Source organism: Vulpes vulpes, chromosome 7, assembly GCF_048418805.1.
Source record: "Vulpes vulpes isolate BD-2025 chromosome 7, VulVul3, whole genome shotgun sequence".
Taxonomy (NCBI): domain Eukaryota; kingdom Metazoa; phylum Chordata; class Mammalia; order Carnivora; family Canidae; genus Vulpes; species Vulpes vulpes.
The window spans coordinates 125,499,174-125,524,499 of NC_132786.1; the positions used below are offsets into that span (position 1 = coordinate 125,499,174).

The following is a 25,326-nucleotide window of genomic DNA, read 5'->3' on the forward strand; positions in this document are numbered from 1 at the left end:
AAAAGTGGCAAAAACTTTTTCTCCCAATGAGACTATAAATTGGCTTCCAGATAATACTTAGATTTTTCCATATGGAGGCTATCTTATGAATGAAAAGGTAATTAATTTTTATACCCTAAAGTTAACAATAATGAAGTAGCATTAAGATAATAAGGAATAAAAACACTCCACTACAGAAAATCTCATACAACATTCAGCAACTGAAATCTCACCATCTTCTCGCTCAAGGGCCTTGAATTCAAGACTGCACCATGCAGAGGATGATCATTTTCCTCATGCAGTAAAATTACTAGGCAGAAAGTACCGGAATACTATCTATCTGTAGTATGTGCCACATTCTTTTTCAGTGCACATTTAGGGTTTACTAAGGTAGAAACTTTGTGTAGCTTACGTGACCATCATTATGCAATTCAGTCCTTGCATCTTAGTCTGACCACCAGGACCATCATGTCCACACTGCCCATCATCTCCCTACGCATCTATAGATCTTCTCACGTGGAAAAGTCATGTGAGAGGATAAGGGGGACAAAGGAAGGAGAGGAGGAGGAGGAAGAGGAAGAGGGGGAGAGGAGGGAGGGTCACCTACAAGATCCAGTATGGGGAGCTCAGTCCTGCAGGACAGGAGCGTTCTCCAGATCCAGGAGAGTGGAAAGAGCCAACAGGACGCAGGACAACGGAAAGCAAGATGCACGTGTGATCTTCCGGCAGCTCCAGCTTCTCCCCCCTTCGCTGACGAGTCAAGTACAGATGAGGAAGTTTAGTGAAACGAGGTGCTGTGCTTTGAGGGCTTGTGTCCCCCCAGATTCCTAGGCTGAAATCCTAGGTATTAGGAGGTGGGGCCTCTGGAAGACACTTAGGTCCTGAGGGGTGAGCCCTCACGAATGAGATCAGGGCTCTTGTGAAAAAGACTCCGGGGATCCCCCTAGCCCCTTGCACCTACGGAAACACGGGAAGAAAGCACCGTGGACGAGCCCGAAGTAGCTCCTTGCCAGCCACGCACTGACTCTGCCAGAACCACGACCTCAGGGCGTCCCAGGCTCCACAACATCGAGAACCACGTTTCTGCTGTTTACGGGTTGCCCCTGCGTGTTCTGTGCTAGTCTAGCAGCCTGAATGGACTACGGCCACGCTACCAGCTGGCAAGGAACCCAAGCAGGTCCCCGTGTGATCCAAGCACCACAGCACAGCGCTTAGGAGAAGAGAGGAAACACCGTGGATCAGAGAAGGGAGCCGAGAGCCAAGGACTCTACACCGTCAGGACAGCGTGGGGAGCCAAGGACCCGACCGCACCCGCGACACGGCAGGGAGCAGAAGCAAACAAACTCATTTCTCACACAGAACTTGACCGAGAACCTACGGCCAGGGTGCGTTCGCTCTCGCTTCCACCTCCAGCCTGCTGCGTCTACAACAATCACCTGCCACGTCCTGTCTCAACAGCACAACCTTCAGGGACGGCTCCCCGACGCCGGCCCAAGCGCACGGATTTTGAAGAGAAAATAACAGAAAAACAAAAAGAGAAGCCAACGTACAAATTCCTCTGTTCTAAGGACTCCGCCCCCTTTGCACCCGTGGGAAGAGCCAAGGTGGTGGAGCCAAGGCCTCCGAGTGTGGGAGGAGGAGGCCCAGCAGGCGCCTCAGAGGCTTGGGGTGCTGCTGAATATACTGAGGGCTCTTCAGAGGCGGTGGGAGGAGGAGGGCCAGGCAGGGAGGAAGGCAGCGAGGGGGCCAGCGGGGGAAGGGCAGCCCGACGGAGGTGGGGCCGGTGGGCCGCGTCCTCTCGGCTCCCCAGCTCGTGCAAGCCCTCTGCCGTCTCCGTGATGTGAGGACCCAAGGGCGGCCAAGTTCACGCCGCCCCCAGCGCTGCGAGGGAAGCCAGTCTTCAACACCAAGGCTACCGGCACAGAAGGAGGAGGAGCTGGTCCCACTTGTTCTTCCCAACATGCAGGGCGCCGAGGTGAAGTCTCTGCGGCGCCCGGGCTCTGGAGGGACCCTCATTGTGCACCTATAGCGCTCACACTCGAACGCCAACCCCGGCTCCGCTAGAGGTGCGAGCGGTTTCATGAGGGAAGTGCAGCACAGGGGGGGTTTCCCTCCCATCCTGGCCTACGTGACATAGACGTTTTCAGAACAGAAAAAAAAAAAAAAAAAAACTAGTCAAGCTAAAAACCCAGCAGCATACGAAGGATAAAATATAGTCCAAGGTGACAGGAAAAAAAAAACCCACAAAGGTAGAAAATCATTGCTTACCGTTTTATCAAAAAATTATGTAAAGATTAAAGGCCATCAGGGAAAGAAAGATTCTCTCTGTAAATATTTGTTGTGATTTAAAATGTAAAAATGTAAAAATAAAATAAATAAAATAAGTAAAAAATAAATAGTGAAAACCTGTACCTCCCATCTCAGGACAAAAAGGAGCTCTTGCCCCCGACAACTACGACCACCAAGATGCTGCCCAGACGTCAGGCTGGCACCCGCACTCAGTCCCCTACCTTAGCGGATGCTCCGACGGCACGTGGTCAGCGGGGGCGGCTGGAGGGAGTCAAGGCGAATCGAGTGTGGCCCCGAGGGCGTCCCGCCCAGCGAGCCAGTGTCAGCGGCTTGGGAGATAATAAACGCGAGCCGCCGCGAGGACACCGTGTCACCGAAGAATCGGGAGTGTGTCCCCTTCTGAATGTGATTCGGGCAGATGCGCCAACACCTGGGGACGCAGGTGGGGACGCGACACGCAGCATCAATGCTATCAAACCGCACACGCCTAAACGGACCCGGACACAGAGAGAGCATAAGGCATGGGACAAGCGTGTGTCCCCATCGCACAAGGAACCTTCTGGATCCTCTACCTCGGCCCCTGTAAACTGTGTGCCTCGGTCCACGCACTACACGGTGGAGCACGTGTGACTCTGGCACGACGGCTGGACCGTCTTGCGACTCGCCTGAAACACGCGGCGCGGACGCCCAGTCTGACTAGTCAGCGGCGGCGCCTCCAGAGGACGCGCTCTTTCAAGCCATCGGCGCTTTGGGGCCCACGGGCAAGGCACCTTCGCAGTGCCCTCCGTGCCACGCGCCGTGACGGCCCAGCCTGCCCCAGCTCCTCTCAGTCAGGAGATGCCCACGGACGTCAACCTCACAGGTGCGATGTTCTCACGTCGAGGGCGCCGCCAGCCGCCCGGGTCAGCTTGGGCCTGTGCAGGAGGTGTGAGGGCCGTCGAGGAGACGCCCTAGTCCTCGGCACCGCGTGTCCGTGTCGCCCGCAGGCCCGTGCATCCCCTGCCCACCACCCGGACTCCGGGGTCCAGGGACCCCGCCGTTCTCGCCCTCCTCTTGCCAGGACTTAAGACAGATCCCGATCAGCGCTTCAGTAACTGCTTATCGGGTGAACTACTTAATTCAAAGCCAATTACGTGGCGTCTAAGTGTTCAGCAGCACGCAAGCCTCGGGACCCTGCTCCCGGCGAGCTTCCCATTAGGCGGCAGCATGCACGGTCACACGGATTAAGTGCTGAACTGGGCAAAACACACGCAGGCATTTCTGGGAAAGCAACGTTCCAGGTAGTAAGAGCCGTGCACGTTTCGCGCCGTACTTGGCAATTAAAAACCATTAATTGGTTTAATCGTCAACGATCCCGGGAGGCAGGTGCCTCGTCACCGTTTTACAGATGAAGAAAATGCAGTGGGGAGGAGTCACGAGGATAAAAGGCGTGAAACCCGCGTCTCCACCACGGAAACGAAGCACCGTTGTCTCTGCCTGCTTTTCCCCCTGTGCTTTCAACTCTGTTTTCCCTGTGACGAGGCCTCCGCACGTCCTGCGAGTCAGATTCCAACCATTCCGGGGACAGGAGCCTTTCGGGCTGTGGGCAAAGCCTCTGAATCCCTTCCCAGGGTCGTGTTTTTAGACACAGATTCATAAGATTATGAAGGAAAGCAGTTTTGCTGAAAGAATCACAAAAATGTTTTTAAAAACAAACGTGTGGGGCCGCCTGGGTGGCTCAGAGGTTGGGTGTCTGCCCTTGGCTCAGGGCGTAACCCTGGGGGGTCCCGGGATCGAGTTCCGCCTTGGGCTCCCTGCATGGAGCCTGCTTCTCCCTCTGCCTGTGTCTCTGCCTCTATGTCTCTTGAGTAAATAGAGAAAATCTTACCAAAAAAAAAAAAAAACCCCAAATGTGTGCTGTAGGGATTTACGTGCACCCGGCGACTCATCATCACGAGGTCTGGCGCGTCAGCGCAGCTCATGAGCCCGCGCGGCATGTCGAGTCCCCGCAGCCAGCTGCGTGCCACGAAGCCCCGTGTGTTCTCGAGACCGAGTCCTACTCCCGGAGCCAAGTGCGGGGCTCGGGCAACCGGAGCTGGAGTCAGGAGCAAAAGCGAAGCAAGGCCGCGCCGGGCTGGGGGACGTGGCCAGCGCTCCTCGCCCACGGCTGCCTTCGCCAGCGGCAGATGCTACGTCCGGGCCGAGGCCAGTGACCCGGAAGGCGTGACGCTCGCCCGAGCTCACAGGGCCGAGCGCCCGGGCTCCCGCGGCTCCTCAGCCCGCGCGCTCCAGGGGCCTCCCGCCGGGGCTGCGCCCTCACCCCGCCCGAGGCACAGCGGGCGGCCCGCACCTGGAGGCCGCTGCGGCACCTCGCGTGGTGGTGACAGCGACGGGGCGCACAGCGACTCTGCCCCGGGCTCCGGCGCACGGCAGGCGCCTCGTAGCGGCCGGCAGGGCTCCAGGCCGCTGTCCCCCGCCAGGGAATGACGCTGCTTTGAAGGCAGGGGAGCCGCTGCGACGAAGCTCCCGCTGCCAGCCCGGCCCGTCGCCGCTCGCCCACCCCACACGCGGCCGCGCCACGGGCCTCGGCCTCGGCCTCGAGCGCCCGACGGTGGGGGCCGTGGCACCGCGCGCTCTGCGGGCGACGGGCCGGGCGGGCCGAGGGGGCACGGGAAGACAGGAGAGGGCTGCGGCCGGGGCTCCCCGGTGTCACGCCCCGTGCGGGGCAAGGGCGCCGTCATCCGCTTCTCGGGACACGGGCGAGGACGGGCGCGGCCCCGGGACGGGGGATGCCTGCGGCCCGGGGCGACAGGACGGGACGGCCGCCTCCCACCAGCAGCCCGATGGCGCAAGGCCGGCCGGGCAGCGGGGAGCGCGCCGACCTCGGGGCACCCTCGCGTGGCCTGTGCGCCACCGGCCTCGGGGAACCGGTCACCCGAGGACATCCAGGGGCCGCCAGCGTCCGGGAGGGCCAGGGACCCGTACCGCGGAGCTGCCGCCCAACCCCCAGCCGCCAGCGCGGCCCTGAGGAGCCGAGGACTCGGGCTCGCGGGCCCGTCACCTCGGAGACGACCCCTGCCACGCGGGAGCCCGAGCCCGGGACAGGCCCGTCGGTGCCGCTGGCAGGGGAGTCCGGGCGCCCGGGCCGAGGGGCTGAGGCGGCGCTGACCCGGCCCCGGGAGCCCCGAGGGACACGGCCCAGCCCGCCCCGCCCAAGGCCGTCAGGGGCAGGAGAGGAGAGCGCAGACGCAGGGTGCACCCCGCCTCGGCCGCCGCGTGGGGGTCCGGAAAACCCACCAGGTCCTTCCCAGATCAGGTGAAGAGGAGGAAAATGCTCCAGGTGACTCCCTCAGCCACTGGCCAGCAAGAAAGTCCGGAGCCTCCCTCACCCCAAACGGCGTAAACGGACGCCGTCAGGCAGGAGGCCAACCCCACAAACACAGCGACGGGCAGCGCCGCCTCTGCCCCAAACAGCCACGGGAGCCGCGGCCGAGAGCACTGCCACACCCCTGCAGGCGCCTACCTGAAAGTGGCCGCCTTCCGCCTCAAGGAAACGGGATGTGAAAGGAGACCACTAGCACCGAAATGACCAGCCCCATGGGATCGGCAGAGCTCGACGCAAACCCAAAACCTCGCCCCGCATTGCCGGCTGCGGGATTCCACCTCCGGGTGTGCTGACCCTGCTTCAGACCCTCCCGCCCAGGCTGCCGGTCTTGGCTTACTCAGCAATCACCGATGCACTGTGAAAACTAGGCCCTTGCCAGGGCGGTATTTCAAATCTCGAAAAATGTTGACGGGTCAAACATCCCTCGGAATAGGAAAAGTAAATCTTTCTATCCCAAAGATAAAGGATAAAGAAATTTTCATCAAAATATGTGAATGTGGACCTCTCAGCCTCTCTCCGTGGAGTTGGCAGACGCAAGAGAAAGTAACACTTGGGTTCTGTGTGTCAATTCTAAAAAAGAGTAATTAAAAGGTTCTCAGATTTGAAAAATCAAATATTATGCGACTGCTTTTCTTTGATTATGAGTAACTGAATTTTATCACTGAGGTCAACACAAGGTCGAGGGGGATAATGATCAAGGCCAGAGGCTCATCTCTAACCACCAAATATATCCCCATTGCTCCGCGGGTCTTTGGGTCTTTATCTCCAGGGCTCTCGTTCTAGGCCTGATGTCACTGTCACCCCTGCCTGGACCATCACAGTAGGTCGACCCTTGAGGTGAACCTTCTAGAAGGAAGCTCTGCACCCAGTGTGGGGCTTGAACGCACAACCCCGAGATTACGGGTCACGTGCTTTGCTGACTGAGCCGGCTGGACGCCCCTGCACTTAATTTTTAAGCACATACTTTGATTTGGGGTAAAATATACAGGAAAGCAGAAGGTAAAAGGAAGATAAAAGGAAGGTAAAAGGAAGGATGCAGCACTGACTGCCGGTCCCGGGAAGCTGGAACAGATCCCTAATTCCCGTGGGAGAACAGGCTGAATGAAGCTCCCTGGGGTCCGACACAGTTTTAATAGGTGTATAAACATCCAAAACTGCAGCCCAGAAATTCCTCCTATTACTACAGCATCAAGCCATGCTCCTTTGTTCCTTCCATCTTGGGTGAGACGCGAGACCACACAGGACAAAGGAAGGAAGAGTCGCAAGACACAAACTACCGTCCAGAGACTCGTGCAATTACAAGGTGCTGGGTGCTGGAAGGTGGAGGCCAGTGGAAGCGCCAGGGGGAAGCGCCGCCACCCATGGTTTCTGAACCAGAGAATTCAAAGCAAACAGAACGGGTGCAGCCCCTATCTGGGGTGTGAACATGTCCTTCAATCCACCAGACCAGGAAGGGGAGGAACCACCGCACAGAAAAGGGTTAGTAGTCGTCTTGGTGTATAAAGAACACGTATAAATCAGTATATATATATTTTTTAGGATCTTTGAGAGTGTGCGCACGTGAGCGTGCATGAGATGGAGCCGGGAGGGAAAGAATCCCAAGTAGACTCCTTGCTGAGCAAGAGGCCGCGAGCAGAGGAGGAACCCGTGACCTGATGCTTACCCACCTGAGCCACCCAGGTAGGCCTATAAACCATTGTTTCAAGGGACATTCAGATGGAGACATGGGCAAAGCACATGAACAGGTAACTCACAAAGAACCAGGAATGACCAGTACGGAGTGTTAAGCTTCCCTACAACTAGAAGCCAGTGACCCTAAGAGTTGGCATTTATTTTACGTTAACACCAGTGTGGAGGGAAAAAATGGCACTCGCCGAGTTTAGTACCATAAACGTTAGTGCCTTTGCTGAGGGCGGTTTAGTGACCTGTATAAGGAGTAAACAGTAAAAAAAAAAAAAAAAAAAGAGTAAACAGTGCTCATTTCAGGTCAGCTGGTAATGCACATGCAGAAGTAAATGAGCATGAATGACCATGTTAGCATTTTTGTAGCTAAAAATGGAAAAGTTTAAATGTCTAACAAGAAGGAAATTAAACAGAATTAGAGTTGTTTTTTGTTTTTTGTTTTTTTAATCAATAGTCTATCGTGCAGCCATTCAAAGCCATGATTCTGGAGGGCATTTGCTGTTACAGAATGTTCATGATGTAGTATTTTTAAAAATTCAAATAATTTCAATTTCACATGTGCTAAAGAGAAATACTAAACTGTTAAAAGGAGTTACAGGTTGTGGAATCAAAGGTGATATTTGTTTTCCTCTTTTTAAAATATTGTATTTTCTCTAACAGTTTTAGGATAGCAAATTTCCTTCATTATTTAATTCCCTAACAATATTCTACTTAAAAGTGTTCTTTAATAAAGTAGAAATTTCCTGAGTCCCAGAATTTAAAAAAAATTTTTTTAATTACAGTATGCAACGAAAGGGTCAAAATTAGAGTTCAATGTATTTTGAGATGAAATTTTTCAATTTATATGAAATTTGAGAAACACTGAAAAAAGTTCAGTTTAGTGAAATAATTCTTATTATGTCTTTTTAAAAAAAAAGAACTTTATTTATCCATGAGACACAGAGAGAGGCGGAGACACAGGCAGAGGGAGAAGCAGGCTCCCTGAGGAGACCCTGATGCGGGACTCGGGACTCGATCCCAGGACCCCGGGGTCACGCCCTGAGCCGAAGGCAGAGGCTCAATCGCTGAGCCACCCAGGCGTCCCTCATTCTGTCTTATTAACAAGTAGAAAATCTGAAAAGCAAATGGTGGTGGTGATGGTGGAGAGAGACTAATGTCAATACATTTTTGGCAATTTCTTAAACACCAAACACCCCTGCAGCCCTCATCCATCTGTCAAAACCAGAAGAGAACATAAACAATTGAAATAAGAAAAATCACACCTTCTCTGAAAAGCTGTGAACAAAGCCAACCCATCGAAACAAAACAAAAGCCAGAAAAAGAAAAAACTCCAACTTTTTTTTTTTGCATGCTAACAGAACTTGAATGTTTATTATGCTGAAAAGCAACAAGTAAACATCTGCATATTCTTTTGGAAATCTGAGAAAGGACATTTACTGTCCCACCTGTTATGAATCACACTGTCATTGTTTATATATTTTTTTCATTGTTTATATTTTTAAAAGTCCACTTCATTTCTGTGAAACAAGCAGATACCCGATGGGAAGAACACGTTGGAAAGTATCACGTTGCAATAAGACCTTTGTTTCCCTGTTCCCAGCATCAGCTGAAGTTGCCTCAACTAAAAAAAAAAAACGTGTGTGTGTGATGCATCTAGAGAGCCAGGAAAAAGCCAAATACTTGTAGAATTCATGCCCACTTCATGTCTTCCTCCAGATAGGAAGTTACTTACGGGGTTGTTAACACACACACACACATTTTTTTCCTGGAGGAAAAAATTTTCAATACAAATAAAGTACAGCAGAATCTAACAACCACTGAGCAGCCGTAACACTGTCAGGGTTCCGGGTGCTGACTTTTACTAGGTAGCTACCTGTGTTACCTACCACTTCTTTCCCTGTTCGGGTCCCTCTGTACCATGGTGGCTGCCTTCTTAGGGGGTTTAGACTTCAGGTCCACTTTTTTTCTAATTATGCTTGACTTTATGGGGACGAAGATTGGTAAAATTTCACCAAAAACAGACTTCTTATTCTTAGTACGTCACAGGCCGATATTAAAGCCAAATTTATGGTATCTTAAAAAAATGCACGTGATAAAGATTACGTTGTCAAATAAAAACTGTTACCGTCATGATACACACATCATACTGAATAGTGCTAAGTACTTATTAAAACAAAGGCACATGAACGCACCCTGGACAGGGCATCACGTACCACCAGAATCCAATCCTGTCCTGATCTAGTTGAAAGAAATTACCTTTTAGGGTAGTGAATGTACCTTGAAGAGATGTTTTAAGTCAAATAACGTAGAGGAAAAGTGTATTTTAAGTCCTATAATGGAGGGGGATCCCCAGGTGGCTCAGCGGTTGGGTGTTTGCCTTTGGCCCAGGCCGTAACCCTGGGGTCCTGGGATCGAGTCCCGCATCAGGCTCCCTGCATGGAGCCTGCTTCTCCCTCTGCCTGTGTCTCTGCCTCTCTCTGTGTCTCTCATGAATGAATAAATAAAAAAAAACTTTAAAGGCCTATAATGGAGATCCCAAGTGTTAAAGTGACATAAACCAAATATCTGAAGTTAAACCCATTAAGAACACACAGGTAACTCTTAATTGTCTTTAGAAAATAGACATACAATCGAGCTGGAAAAGACGTCATAAAATCATTAAATAGCATTTATGATATTAGTTAAATGCTAAAAAAGCTAAAAAAAAAAAAAAAAAAAAGCTTAAAAAGGTAAAAAAAAAATCAGTAGCCTACAGACTTTGGGAGAACTTGTGTTCCTAGAGCACGAAGATATACTGTTTTATTGGTAATACACACTGATTAGGTTTCTTCGTGGCCATTTCTAATGGTAATGACAGACATCACAGCTAAAAGCTACAAGACTTAATGCATGAGAACACTGCCCACTGATAAGATGATTAACAGTCGAAAACAGTCGTATTGAGCTACCAGCAAAATATCCAACAAAGGACGTAAGAAGATAGACCACAGAACCATAGATTCTAAACCAGCAAGGACACAGAAGCTCAACCGTGCTGGGAATCCCTGAAGAAGCAAACCATGAATGAGAACAGTTACAGCAAAACAGACCCCATACTTTCAGAAACAACACTTTTAGAAAAAAGATGGGGGGGGGGGAGGAAAGAACAAAATACACGTTTCTACATAGGGAACCGAGCGCTACGATCCTCATTCACTTAGCCAGTATTTGCTGAACGCGTGTTTTGCTACGCGGTGGGGCACGCAGTGGCTCCTTCGGGGAAACCTATTCCAGTAATTATAACATCTAGTTCCACATGTTTTTTTTGCAAAATAGGGTGATTTGAAGTCACCGAGACTAAAAGTCCAAAATTCGGATGCTCCATCCTCAGGAATTCTGACTCAGGCTTGAGTGGAACCCAAGAATCTACCTTTCAAAAAGCTTTAGTGGAAAGAGATTTTTTTCAGCTCTGCTATTAATCAGCCGTGTAGATTCTAATTCTTATTTTAGGAATGAAATTGAGGAGTCTGTTTAAAAGGCTGATTGTATGGAATGGAAATATTTTTCGGCGTGCGCCACCTGACACTGGTGTGTTCAAAGAGGCAGCCGTGAAACCGCTTTATCAGGATGAGTCTGAAAAAAATCTAGATTCAAATTTAATTCAGACGCTTACCAGATACATAGCACCAGGCGAGTCACTCCACACCTGTGAGCATTAGCTTCTGCCTCTGCAACTTGGGGGTAAAATCTGAAAACTCTACCAGAGACGATGGAAGAAACAACTCGGGTATTTACTAAGCCATAAGCCACACCACGTAAAGTCAAGACGGGCCCCCGCGCCGCACGGTCATCGCAAAACATACAGAACTATGATCCGTGAATGGAAAAGACTTGGGAGGGAAAAAAGTGGAGAAGCAAATGTTTCCCCCCACATTCATCCAACAAAACGTCCCTATTCAAGAGCTCAAGCACCAACCGAGGGCAGTGACTCCCAAATATAAATCAGGAGCGTGGTCTCCACGAGCACGTTACCAACGGTCACCGACCGTAACACGGCGCCGGGGGCTGCGCCACGACAGGGTGGACACGGTCGCTGGGAAGACTGGAAAACCCTCGGCCGGCAGCCGGCCCGCCGCTCCGCTCCTCACCACTCTCCCCCAACCCTCCCAGCAAACCGTCATCTCATCGCTCGGCCGCCTACGGGGCGGGCGCAGTCGGGGTCCTGGCGACGCAGATCCGGAAACGCTTAGTCACCGTCCAGGGCAGAGCTCCGGGACCTGTCCCCGCCAGCCCGCCCTGCCCTGCCGCTGCACCGGGATCACCTCCGGGACGCAACACCACCCGACCCGTCTCCAGGCTCGGCCTCCCCTGCTCCTTCAAATGACCTACCCGCGTTATGTTCCAGACCGAGAGCCTCAGGTTATCCACATTTCCCCGTCCGGCACGCGGGGCAGGACGCGATCCCCACGTGCGATGCCAAGGGGACGCTCGTTACGGTCACAGCGTTTTCACCCCGCACGGCTTACGTGTGCCTTCTGTGAAAGCGTGGCCGTGTCGCGCTGGGTTCTATGTTTTACGTGTGGTTTTAGAGGAAGCGCGAGGACACGCGGACGGGGAGGATGGGGAGAGGGAGAGAGTCTTAAAGCAGGCTCCATGCCCAGCGCGGAGCTTGATCTCAGGACCTGGAGATCATGAGCTGAGCCAAACGTCCAGAGTCCAACGTTCAACGGACTGAGTCGCCCCACGCTGTGTGTTTTAATATGCTTATTATTTTAGAATATACTTATTTTGGATAATTTTAGGCTCACACACAAATGGCAGACAGAGTACTGCAAGCCCCCACACATTCCCCTTACGCGGTTTCAATTCCCTAATGTGAGTGTGCCCAGGGGCCACGGTGCATCCACCCGAACCAAAAATGGGCTATTTTTAAAATGACATCTTTCGGGCAGCCCTGGCGGCGCAGGGGTCTGGCACCACCTGCAGCCTGGGGTGTGATCTTGGGGACCTGAGATCGAGCCCCACATCGGGCTCCCTGCATGGAGCCTGCTTCTCCCTCTGCCTCTTTCTCTCTCTCTGTCTCTATGAATAAATAAAATCTTTAAAAAAATAAAATAAATAAAATGACATCTTTTTACACAAATTACTTTCCTGAACCACATTTCCTTCACCCTGAACACAGGTTTCTGGCCCCTCTTACATTACGTGACACTAGCACAGGCCCTTGTATTTCATCTGGTGAGATCCAGGGCAAGAATTCACCTTGCAAGACTGACCTTAGGGGCAATAAAATACTAAAAATACTATCCTCAAGACTGGGAGGTCTCCTGCCGAAGGTACTTTGAGTCAAGATCCAGGCCGACAACGTCCCTGTTGTCACGAGACTCACGTCAATCACGCAATTGGTAATTCACGCAAAGAGATCCCCGCGTCGGCAGGTTCTGACCTTCTGCATCCACATCGCCCTTCTACGCGTCTAACGAGTTGGCACGACCCGCTCCTGCGGGTAAAGACCTCGACCGTCGGCCCGACGCAGAGGACTGTGTTGCCCCAGCGCCTCTGAAACGCCCAGAATGAAAAGGGACGTCTGGGCAACTCGCCGAGGCCGTGGACGACCAAGTGTGAGGCGCGGGGCTCGGGGGTGATGCGAACTCCTGACAAACCACCAGGAAACCAGAGCACAGCAAGGTGCTGGCAGGAGGCTTCCTCCAGGGCGAAACAGAACTCAACGCATCCCGCATCCCGCGTGGAGCCGGGACCAGCCCTCGGGACAGAGTGTGGGGAACCCGAGGGCACAACTGCTGACGTCCTGGTTAAAAACGGTCACGTAGACGCGCGGGCCCAAAGCCGGCGCCTCTCAGCTCAACCAGCCACCCCCAGGAGAGTCTCCCCGACATTTTGCTTCCCCTCAAAAGGTGACTGGTCTCCAGTTCTGGTTCTCTCTGGAAACCGGGCTGCGGAATTAAGTTTCAAACCGCAAAAGCAGCCTGACGACGCCCCAGGAAGGCCGCGAACGCGCCGCCCTCCCGCCTACCAGGGCGTCCCTGGGGACGGGAAGGGGCAGGGACCGGCTGGAGGAGGATGGAGCCCTGGGCACCGGAGCCCCTCGACCCTACCTCGTAGTAGCTGCGCACGGCGTTGCAGAATGCCTCGTCGGCCACAATCTGGGTCTCCCCGTGGAGGAAGGCCTGGAATCGGTCTTTCAGCAGCTGCAGCTGTTGCTTGTTGAGCTGTAAGACAGAGAGGGCGTGAGCTGCAACACTGCCCGCCCCAGAAAAGCTTCGGTTCTAAGGCATCCTAATGGCCCCAAGTCCCTTTCACGCCGACAGTTAGCTTTATGGTAGAGAAGAAAAAAAAAAAGCTGAAAGCCCCACTACGCATGCTGCGGCTCAACGCCCAAGTGTCTCCGGCTCTTCCTGACACTCTGGGATCCCGATGTCGCGACGCAACACAAACTTCACGGCCTGGTCTCCGCAGAAACGGGTCAAGCCCAGAACTGCGGTGAGAAGTGGACCGTTGTGGACACGGCCCGCCGTCCCCGAGAGAGCAGCGGGCGGGCGTGCTGGTGGGTGATCCACGGCTGCCGCAGCCGAGGGGGCGCAGGAGGCAGGGCGCCCAGGACGGAGCAGCCGGGAGACACGTGGCGTCCTGCTCCCCGGCACCCTCCTCCGTGCTTGCGGGGGACGACGGTCGGGGAGCCCAGAACCAAGACAGCGGCCGGGCCACCACCCCCACCTCCCAGGGCGCCGGCCGCCCAGCAGCCGGGGCCTCCCCGGCCAGGGGGCAACACGGCCCAGGTGGGCTTTCCCTGCTGGCAGGTGGGCCGCGGCCAGCTCGGGCCCTGGGTTCTTCGGTGCAACCCTCCAGCAGGAGAGACCAGCGCGTCCAACAGAGGAGGGGTGGCTGGTGCAGGGCGCAGCGGGCAGGCCGTCCGCGGGGGCAGGCCCAGCCGGGGTGCAGGGCCCCTGCCCGAGCACCAGCCGGCTCCTTCCCCCGCCTCAGAGGGCGACCTCAGGCCACACAGCTCCAGGCCCAGCTGGCACCGGGCAGCCCTGGCGGGGGACACACCGGCCACCAGGCCCCGAGCTGCAGGGGCTGCAGCAAGGCCTCGCCCGACTGCCCAGGACCTCACGAGCTTTGGCCCCAGCTCCCTCTTTGGATTTAAGAAAGAGGAAATAAGCCTCAAAAACTGGAAACTTCCATCTTCCTTTACCAGATGCATCTTATCCTTTACAGCGTGCCAAGGAGCAACTTTCTGGGGGTTCTGGCCTGGAAATTTCACGGATACCAAACCCAGGAAAGGAGAGCTGAGCGGTTTTCTCAGAAGCCCCAACAACGTCGGAACAGTTCACGACGGTGCCAGAGGCGCCCGCTGAGTACCAGGCCTCAACACTCCGGTGAGTGACGGGGACGGTGGTCACATCCGCGATCTAAAACGACGGCCAACACCACAGTGATACGTCAAAGTCAACTTTGTTTTATAAGTACAGAGAGGTCACGTGTCCACAAAACAGAGAGAAAAAATTAGGTCTAACACCCAGCAGTGGGGAGAGCTGTTAGAACCCAGAGCTCCCTGGAGTCTATTTGCATCATCAAAATAAACCACATCGTCCACCAGCAGAGGCTAGAACCAGACCCAGATGTGCTCAGAGACGCGCCAGGGAAGACCTCCGCAGCACCTCACGCCGCTGGGAAAGGTGGTCTCGTCAATGGTGCCGAAGCCACCGGGCCGCCAAGCGGAAAACAACCTGCAGCATCACACATGCTGTCACAGGAGAGGGTCTAAGTCACGTCGACTGTAAGACGATGAAGCCGTCCAGGTGCACGAAGCCTCAATTCCTCTAAACGCGGGCACGTCAGAGACCCTTGGAACCACGAACCCCAAGCCTCAGCTCATAGATTCAAACGTTAAAAATAAATTCCGCGCAGCAGAAACCGCCCATGCAAGACCATCAGACAAAGACTAGCGAGGAAGAAGCACGCGCGTGACTCCCGCGGGAAAGAGCCCGGGCGCGCACACGGCTCCAGACACGGGTAAGAACCAGAGAGGAAGTGCGTCGGCGAAGGCACAGCTCAGGTGCAGAGAGGGAGCCTTCCGCCGGGCGAGCAGCCCGACTTCATTCATAACAAGCAAAATGCAGACCGAGGCCACCTGACGGAGCAAGGGTGCCGGGAGGACGGTGCAGCAGGAGGCACCAGGGGTCCCGTCCCGCCCGGACGCCGCACCTGCAGCCGGGGAATCCTGGAGTCTCGGACGGCTTGCAAGTCACAGGGCTGGAGTCTACGCCGCCTACACCGCAGTCCACCCTGGCCGACCTCGGCGCCGCTCCGGGGCAGCTAGTCGTCCCCCACGCCTCGGCCCGGGGCAGGGGGCAAAGAGGAAAAAGAGAAGCCAACAGCCTCGGTTTCCACAAATAGGGGCCAACGAGCACCACGCGCACACAGCGGCAGCACTATTAGCTCCATAAGAGAACGGAGACCTTCTCTTGGGTACGATATGAAAAGATCTCTAAGATCTCTGGGGGGAAGGAAGCTAGTTGTAGAACAGTAGGTAAAAATAAGCCACCACTCCCGTTGGCAAAGGGCAAAATTAGAACAAGGATGTGAATCTGCTTCCCTACGCAGATGGAGACTGGGGGAGGATGGCTGCGGGCAACGGGCAGATGGAAAGTAAGTGGAAGAGATTTTTCACCCTATCCTGCTACATTCATCTGAGATCTCAAATCCCAGGACCCTTCACCAAAATTCTAATTTAGATCTAAGAGAAGTTATGGTGGCGACGTTGCACGTGTTTTGACTCGGAACGGTCATGATCCGCTGCACGGACCTCAGATCCGATCATCCTGCCGGGAGACCGAACAACAGACCAACGGGCCTTTCCATCCCTCTTCCAAGCAGAGGATCTGAATGTGACCGTCCCCCACTGTGTGTGTTGTTTTTGTTTTTGTTTTTTTTTTGACATTTCGTTGTTGAGAGTTTCAGAAAAACTTCGACAACAGAACAGAATCAGAGTAGTGATCGCGTTCGATTTTCTGATCAAGGCATTAATCTTCACGAAATCTCGGGCAGCCCGGGGGGCTCAGCGGTTTAGCACCGCCATCGGCCCGGGGCGTCATCCTGGAGTCCCGGGATCGAGCCCCACGTCGGGCTCCCTGCATGGAGCCTGTTTCTCCCTCTGCCTGTGTCTCTCTCTCTCTCTCTCTCTCTCTCTGTGTCTCTCTCTGAATAAATAAATAAAATCTTTAAAAAAAATAAAAATCCTCATGAAATCCCAGGGAGGGCATCTCAGGCCGCTCCACAGCTCCATCACCTCGCCGCGAAGCCTGTCCTCATCGTCTAGAATGGAAACGCGTGTCCCCTGCGACTTTCGCACCGTCCTGGTCCTACCGCTAAGACAGAACACACGGACGCTCACTTCCAGGAGCCGGAGGGCAGGCGCAGGCCTGACCGCGAGCCATCTCCCTCCCACCATGAGCCGCAGTTCCCCGACGTCGCCAGGGGCACACGCTCCCATGTTCGTGGACCAAACACCATCGTTGGTAAGACTCAGCTCCACGTAAGTTCACAGACGCGCGCTGACAGCTGCAGCTCACGCCGTGTGGACGTCGTAGGTCACGATGGCCTGACAGTGGCGTCCCTCCGGCAAGCATGCTGTGTGGACGGGTCCCGATTCTCCCAACGGTGGGCCACGACCCACGTCCTAGGCACTACTGACCCTAACCAGAGACTAATTGACTCTTCTTGGCAGTCGCGTCAATGGACTCCCATCGTGCTCAACAGAAATTTCCAAAATACCCCGGACGTGTCCCATGAAGCCACATTCCATCCTGCTACACTTGGCCGACTGTTCCAGTTGCTCGGTATTTTTTAGGACACTGGTCCCTTCACCCAAGGGCCAAGGAACTCTCCTAGCTTCATGCACTGCCATCGCGTGGTGCCCGCGGTCTTCGCCCGGGCCGCTGCAGGGAACCCTCAGTTCAGGATGAAGGAGAGAAACGGGAGCTGTGGCGACAGATCCGCCCAGTGTGACGCGGTTTACCACTCAACGCTCCCTGGGGCCGCTGACTTTGTTAAGATTCATCCCGTCCCAGCTTCGCCCGCACATCGCCTCCGCGCCAGCGTGTTTACCGGCGAACGCACACCGTTTCTCTAACACACAGAAAATTCTAATATGAAAATTATCCAACGGGAACGTTTAGAGAGCTTTTCATACGAAACTAAGCTGCAGAAACTAGAACATGGGTATCTTTGCAAACCTCTCAATACAGCCAGGTGATCGGCCTCATAACACCACACCTCGAACACCGACAGTGAAAGCTCGGCCAATGAATCCTGGTGCCAGCGGTGATTTATCCGGTAACTGCCGCAGGAAAAGACAATTCCCCAAGTCAGGGATGTTTTATGTTTCTTAGGTGTTTCTTTTTTCTTTTTCTCCCATGTTCAAATTAGAGTCTAGCCTTTTTCTTCTAAGTCATGACCAACTGAAGACTCCCAGCCGTACCTCGACTACAGCAGGAGACCGGCCCCCGAGGACAGTCGGGAGCCCGGGAGCCGGCGAGCACGGCTGTGCTCTGCATCCAGAGTCCCGGCCCTCGGGCGGGCACTGCGTGACGTCCTAGGGGATGTGAGCAACAGGGTCCGTGACTGGCGGGAGACCCTGCAAGGCAGCTGACAGCCCCGACTCTGACCTCCTCCCTCTTCTAGCAGCTGGAATTTGAGGGTTGGCCGCACCTGGCAGGTGGGCCCGCGACGACGGGTGAAGACGAGTCTGACGCGCTTTTCAATGCAGAGCAGCCCCTCCACCCCTGGAGCGCCCACCCCTCAACTTCCTTCACCTGAAAACAGAAATAAGCCTGTCTGGAGAGATCATCGTAAGGGAGCTCATTAGTGTCTGGGACCAAACCACATCCGAACAGATCCAAATCCCCGAGACTCGGCGCCCGCGCTACGCCCACCCCCTGCCAGGTCACCCTACGGCTGAAGGCCAACGCTCGGACGTGACTCCTAGACGAGGCCCTTCTGCAGTCCACGCGTGCCGCTGAGGCCCGGGGGCACGGTCCCACCCCACACGGGGCACCAGGCGAGGCCCCCTCGGCCACCAAGCTACCACTCGTGTCCACCCCACGGCCTCCCACTCACGTTCCTGCTGCAGCAGAATGACCTGCCTTATGGGAGGGGCGGGGGTGCACCTGCTGCGGAACCCCCAAACCAGGAAGGCTCAGTCCTACCATTCTAGCCATTTCCTCGCGGCCCCATCCTTAGCACATTCCATACAGGTCCGCCGACTCTTCCTTAGTCTGCTAGAGGTCAGTGTGACCCCCACTTTATAGTTGACGAAATGAAGCTCAAAGAAGTTAAGCACCTGGCCCGACCTCCCACCTGCTGGGCGTCAGGTGACCACCTAAACCAGTATCCGGATCTGAAGCCGCTGCTCTTTCTAATCACCACACCACTGTTTCCCCATGTCACTCCTCCCCTTGCCCCCCTCAGTAACAGGTGTTTATCACCATCTAACAGGTCACAGGTGGTTTGTGTGTTTTACTTAAGTCCCCCCACTAGAATAAAATCTGTATCTGATAAGAACATGATTTTTAGCTCATAGAAAGGGCTCGATTTTTTTTTTAAGTGAAGGAAAAAACGAACACCAGTTGCTATGAAACTATTCCTTACAAGTGTAGCCACATCTTCCACTGTCATGATCACCTGCCCCTATGCAAAAAAGCTGGTCTAGCATGTGATTGTAAGACCTCAAGATGACCTCAATCGACCACAACGGATCCGAAAATAGGTTCACCTGTTTCCCTGGGAAGGTTATAGGTAACGAATGGGGCAGTGATGAGGAGCACAGGCTCCGGGGGCAGACCACCTTTGTCACTTTCCAGGATCCCCCACAATTTTATAGGGTCTTCCGGTCAACATAACCTTATGATCTCTATTCCTTATCTAAACAATAAGGACAGTAGTAATACATAATAAGGCTGTTGTCAGTAAAACAGGAAGAAAGCTGCTCAACACACAGTAAATGCGTTTTAACTGCTATTGTTTTAGAAATACACGATGAAACAAAAGATATACGTGTTGGCTCTATTTCTGCAATTGTAGAAGCCAGAGACAAAAACCAATTTGAAGAAGGATGCAGATGGATAATTAACAATAGACTCGTATGCTGTCTAGTACGTGACCATGCCCGGCCACCAAGCACTCGAAATGTGGCTCGTCCAAGTTGACACATGCTCCAAGTCTAACACGCCAGATTTCAGATACGCAGCACAATAAATTAAAAAAAAAAAAAAAGCATACTCACATACTGACAGTGTGTAATACTTAGATACTGGTTATACGTTGCAAACATTTTGCATTTATAGGGTAAATGTTTAGGATGACTTTCATCTATTTTTCAAGAGCCACTAGAAAGTTTTCAATTACTTACATGACTCACAGTTTATTTCAGTTGGACAGCAGTGGGATTGAGAAATGTGTGTGTGACGGTCCAATGTCCGCTGAAGGCAGACGGACAGGGCCAGGCTATGTCCCGCCAAACACGTGTGGCTTCACTCACAATAGGACCCCAACTTTGTAGCAAAGTTCTGTGGTATGAATGAGGAGAAGCTGAACGAGAACCCAAAGGCAATACTTAAGTCTTTGCCTAGTGTTTTTCACTGCCAGTTAGGTCACAGGACCAAGACCCCAACTTGGGCATCCTGAATCCACGGCCACGGTTTCCACCCTGCCGCTACATGCTGCTTGTCCCACTTGCATGTTCGTATTTGATTGTCCAATATTAAACTGAATGAAGACTAGCAAGTCAAGGGCGGAGGAAGTCCTAATCAATAGGATTGCTTCGTGTTTCTGTGCATGAACACAGGGTGAGGGCAAACTGGCAAATCTTGTCATTGTCCTCCAACAACCTGCATTAAGCCCTTCTTATTCATTCTGGCATCGGTTTCGCTCACTACTCAGGATGGGATGGGCCTACGAATGCCTTTAATGGTCCCAAATAATAAGCTCGTCAAGAGCAAACCAATTGTAATAATTTTTTTATCTGTCCACTGGATTGAACTAAGAAATCCCAGATAGCTGGTAAAACATTGTTTCTCAGTAAATCCGCGGAAGTGTTTCTGGAAGAGATTAGCACTGGATTTAGTAGACTGAATAAAGAGATCCACCCTCACCATTAGGGGCAGGCATCATCCAAGTCATTGGCAGTCCTAACAGAAAAAAATCTGATAAAAGGTTAATTCTCCTTCTTCTTGAGCTACGACATTCACCTTTTCTTGCTCTTAGACATCAGAGCTCCTGCTTCTTGGGCCTTTGGACTCAGACTGATTTATACCTGCTTTCCAGTTCTCCAGCTTGCAGAGGGAAGATGGTGGGATGTCTCAGCTTCTATAAATATGTGAGCCAATTATTGGAATAAATCTCATGGATCTGTATCTATATCCTATGGGTTCTATTTCTCTAGAGAATCCTGACAAATACAACAATTATCATAAATTACCACCTTAGAGGTCTGCAGCAAGCGATCAGGTCAGAGATGGCCATGGCTGTACAAATCTTGAGACATTCTGAGATGGTTTTACTGCAACCAAAATTCACCCTCTCCTCCATCAAGATCTGAGAAACATCAGTAAGGCTTCCCAAGAAAGTCACATGGGAGATGATCTATGTCAAAAAGGCAACAGGAACCAGTCCGCACATGTCCTGCCACCTCGCGAAGTCAGATGCAGTGTCTATCGTAAGACAAAGGTTCTAGTCCCATCTTCCTACAATCTATAGCCCGTGTCTAGGGAGGTAAGATCATCGCCCTTTTGAGACAGCAGGGCTTCCCCTTGACCACCCTTAATACACATCACACGCAGTGACAGCTAATACTAATGGACCACTTGCCACGTAGTAAGCACATCTCTAACCTCTTTACCAGGATCCTCTGAAGCCCCCATGAGGTGGGTTCCTTGTGTGAAACACGAAGCTAAGACCCGGAGAAGAAAGGGGTCCAGTTCACGTCATTCGGAGGCAGACCCAGGTACATCTGACTAGCACGCTCGTGACCACTGGTACCTCCGGGCTTCTTCTTGGGCATGTCATGCTCTAGACCCAGCTCAAGACACAGGCCCCTCAGCACACAGCAAAGCTGTTACATGATTCGACTGGCCTGACTAGTGGGTCAAAGCTCTTCCCCCACGATCATTACCCCATCGCGCTTGTTCAACATGCCAGTTCCCTCGGCCTACAGTTCCTTTCTTCCTAAGTAACCCAGATGAAGCCTCCAAAAATCTCCTTCCTCCTCCCCCAATGGAGTCATCACACCCTCTCTCACTCGCGCACCTCCCATGTACCCTACCATTTGCAAAATAGGACTTTCTCCTTAGCAAAGCACATGCTCTTTGCACAGAAACGCCAGTCATCCAAATATCCGCACTCCCACTCAGTAGAATATTTGCTGATACGAGTTCGTCTACAGTAGAAGGGAATCTAGACTGGCAGAGGATATCACCGCACACGACCGCTTTTCTGGGCATCCCGTCCTAACCACTGACGAAAGACGCTAGCGGTGACATACCTGAGTGAGGAGTCGGGAACAGTCCTAGGATTCCAACACAGATCACGTGCTGTTAAGTAAGTTCATGGCCACACTCCGTGAGGCCTAAGGACCAGCAAAGGATTTCTTTGCTGAGCCGGAGTGTGAGTAGTTCTGTTTTGCAGATGATATTGTTCTCAGGCAGGAAGAACTTTGTGCCTTGGTACCATCTGGTATTTCATGGCAAAGTTCCGTATGCTGAAGAAACAGTGATTTTATATTCGTCACAAAGAATTTGGACAGACTTAGCAGCAGACAACTGTGTACTTGTCTGAAACCTTAAACATGCTGACCAGCTCCAAGTCACACAGTGGCCTTTTCCAGTAGCTACCAAGTGCTCTGGGATAGCTGCTTTTGCGAGCAACTATGATCTGCATTTGCTTTCCCCCGGAATGTCTGAAGGTCTTGCTTCCTCCTAGGGATGCGTGAGAAATGGCGATGTGTACGAGGCGGAAGGAAAGGAACTTTCAGCTTGCCATCTTTGTGGACCTATGCCCGTGACACAGAGAGTGGCAGATTCTAGTGAGGGCCCATCTACCTTACTCCTTTAATCTGGTTAGAGTCCACTGGGTTGAAAGTTACGAAGCTCCGACTCAAAAGGGCCTAATAAACGACAAAGGGGTTTATCAGGACCGATCTCAAGAAGAGAGGGCTCCTGATCTGTTAATGCAGTAACTCAATGAAGTCCTCAAGGATCCAGGCCTTTTCCAACTATACAGATATATCCTTCCATGTGCTGGTCTGTCCTCAGTTTCCCTGCCTCCAAAGAAATCCATACTAACTCTGTCAAAGTTCTCTCATCACAAAAACCAAAGATTAAATAAAGCAGGTTTACTCTCCAAAAAAAAAAAAAAAAAAAGCAGGTTTACTCTGAAAGGGGGTAGAGTGAGAAAACGTTCCCAGAATCAGCACACCCCTCCTGTAGGATCTCTCCCTGCACATTAGCATCCAGAAGGGATTCGTGGGCCCCTTCCTAAAGAAATCCTTCAAATAAAGAAAATAATGTCTTGACTGACCAATCAAGAGCCCCCCTGGAAGAGCACCTGGGCCTTTGGCACAGGTCGTGACCTCTGGATCCTGGGACTGAGCCCTACACCTGCAGCTGGCTCAGCAGGGAGTCTCCCTCCCCACTCATATTCCTTCTCTCAAATACATTAATAAAATCTAAAAAAAAGTCATCCTGGGGATTGAAGAGGAATCCAGCCACTCCTGCACGATGGTGGTCTGATATCTGAACAAATTCAAAGGTCTGGTTAAGGAAGGACTGTAACTAGGGAAGGGCTATCACGTAGGCAGAGCAGCAGGGCCATCCCGTCCTGACGTTTCCAGGAAGAAGGCTGGAACGAGAAAGAAGACAGACTGACGTCTCCTAACGCCTAACAGCATTTCCCTAACAAAGACAATTCTTGTCTGCACCTAAAACAGGGAGACTCAGGTTGACTACTGCAGAGATCACTTTACCCCTTTACAGAGAACTGTTTATTTCCTTCTTTAACCTAACAAAATTTTAGCCAGCAAAAAACGCTACGCCACGACGTGGTGGCGCAACACTTGTATCGGCAATTTCCTGGATTTGTGTAGATTAAACGGATAAAAATCCTCCTTTGAGATTCACATGAAAAGAAGTGAGTACCCAGACTAGCTAGGATGGCGAAGTATCCGCTTTAGACTTCACGATTCGAACGGCGACTCTCAGTTCGCTCACAGCATCTGCGGGTGAGCGGAGGCCAGCGCGTGGGACAGCTGTGCCAGGGGAGGTCAAGGGAGCCGACACGCGCATTTCCCTGCTCAGGAAAAGCAAACACGAGTTTATTCCGTCAACGACAAGGCTAGCTTTCAAGTAACTGAAAATGACAACATAAGGTATTTTGAAATACAGTCTGCTTCTAGAGGCAACTTCTGGAAGCCCACTTTTTGCCACACGGCTGCGTCCAAGCGGTACCCCACGGCCTCCTTTCCCGCCGGGGGCTTCCAGGGCAGGCTTCCCCCAATGCATCTGGGTTTCAGACAAGCCATGGATAATGATGCATACGTGTGCTAAGTGCACATCTGGGGTAGTCTTTAGGACAAGGACGTCCCATGAAATACTTGGGTTACACTTAACGCTGAATATTCCCTAGTGTTTACCTAAAAACCCAATGTAACTGGGATCCTACCTTTGCATTCCTGTCCTACCTCTGACTCACTTAGGCTTTGATAACGTCTTCCCTCTGTTCTCCGCGTTGCCTTGTGATTCTCTGCCTCTTAGGGCCTGACGATGTGTCACAGTGACAGTCACCTCCAACTCCTTTATCTTTTTAGTGTTCTCGGAAAAGGAAGCTCAAGAGGAAATTTTCACAACACAACTCAGTAGGCTGTGCAAGACAAGAACTGGACAAATAGACGAGATACCAGTAAGAGGCAAGTGTGATCACTTTCAAAAGAACGAAAAACCAGTGAGTTTCTCAAGCCTGGCTCATGACGGTCTTTGAGACCTTTTCCAGAAACGCAGATACTGAAGACCTGCCATTTTCAGAGTTCTGAGTACAGTGACCTGGAAGGCTATTCAGTTAAATTCCGGAGGGTTTGGTATGCAGCTAGGTTGCAGGGTTGCAGGATCAGGTGTCCATGAGTTACGACATCCACCCAACTAAACCAAATGCAGAGAGGCAGCAGTGAATTTAGGTTTATCTACACAGCATTCTACTACTTAGCTTCAACTCCATAATTTTTTTAAAAGATTTTATTTATTCATGAGAGACAGAGAGAGAGAGAGAGGCAGAGACACAGGTAGAGGGAGAAGCAGGCTCCATGTAGGGAGCCCGACATGGGACTCGATCCTGAGACTCTAGGATCACGCCCTGAGCTGAAGGCAGATGCTCCAACACTGAGCCACCCAGGCAACCCTCAACTCCACAATTTGTATTTTTGACCAACTTAAAATGGAGAAACAGAAGCATGATAAACAGGACTAAAATCAGCTTTTAGATATTTACTCATGAGAAACAGAAGATTTGTCTTCCGGGGGATCCCTGGGTGGCTCAGCTGTTCTCTCATGAATAAATAAAATCTTAAAAAAAAAAAAAAAAGATTTGTCTTCCGGTCCATGTGAGTCATAGTTTAAGACATAGGAATTTCTTAAGTCTGAAGTCTTGTCTGCTCGGAAAGCACAGAATATAAAAAAGCTTATATACATAAAGGAAATTTCTCATTGGAAATAATGACACAGAGTATCAATTCCAGGGCATGGGGAATTAAAACACAGAACCCCTGAGCTTCAGCCCCCTATTGCACTGCGGCACAAGTCTGAGCACACATAACGTGGTAGAAATCAGAAGCATGCCCAGCAACGTCAGTGCTCCCATAACAGAACCCTAACATGGCTGAATCTTACAGAAGATGGTGAATCCATATACCAAAGCCACAAGTTAAAAAAACAAAACACAGAGTGCCAGATATATTGTAAAGAAATTAG

The 25,326-nt window shown here is 52.0% G+C and overlaps 1 protein-coding gene across 12 annotated transcripts in view; it reads right to left on the reverse strand.

Annotated features, from left to right (window-relative positions):
• CADPS2 (calcium dependent secretion activator 2) overlaps positions 1–25,326 on the reverse strand; it is a 449,851-nt gene that overhangs the window by 342,805 nt on the left and 81,720 nt on the right. For all 12 annotated transcript variants that reach the window (XM_072764916.1, XM_072764924.1, XM_072764914.1 and 9 more), the window contains exon 2: positions 13,411–13,524. In XM_072764916.1, coding sequence (XP_072621017.1) covers positions 13,411–13,524 — 114 coding nt within the window. The remainder of the gene's footprint in view (positions 1–13,410; positions 13,525–25,326) is intronic.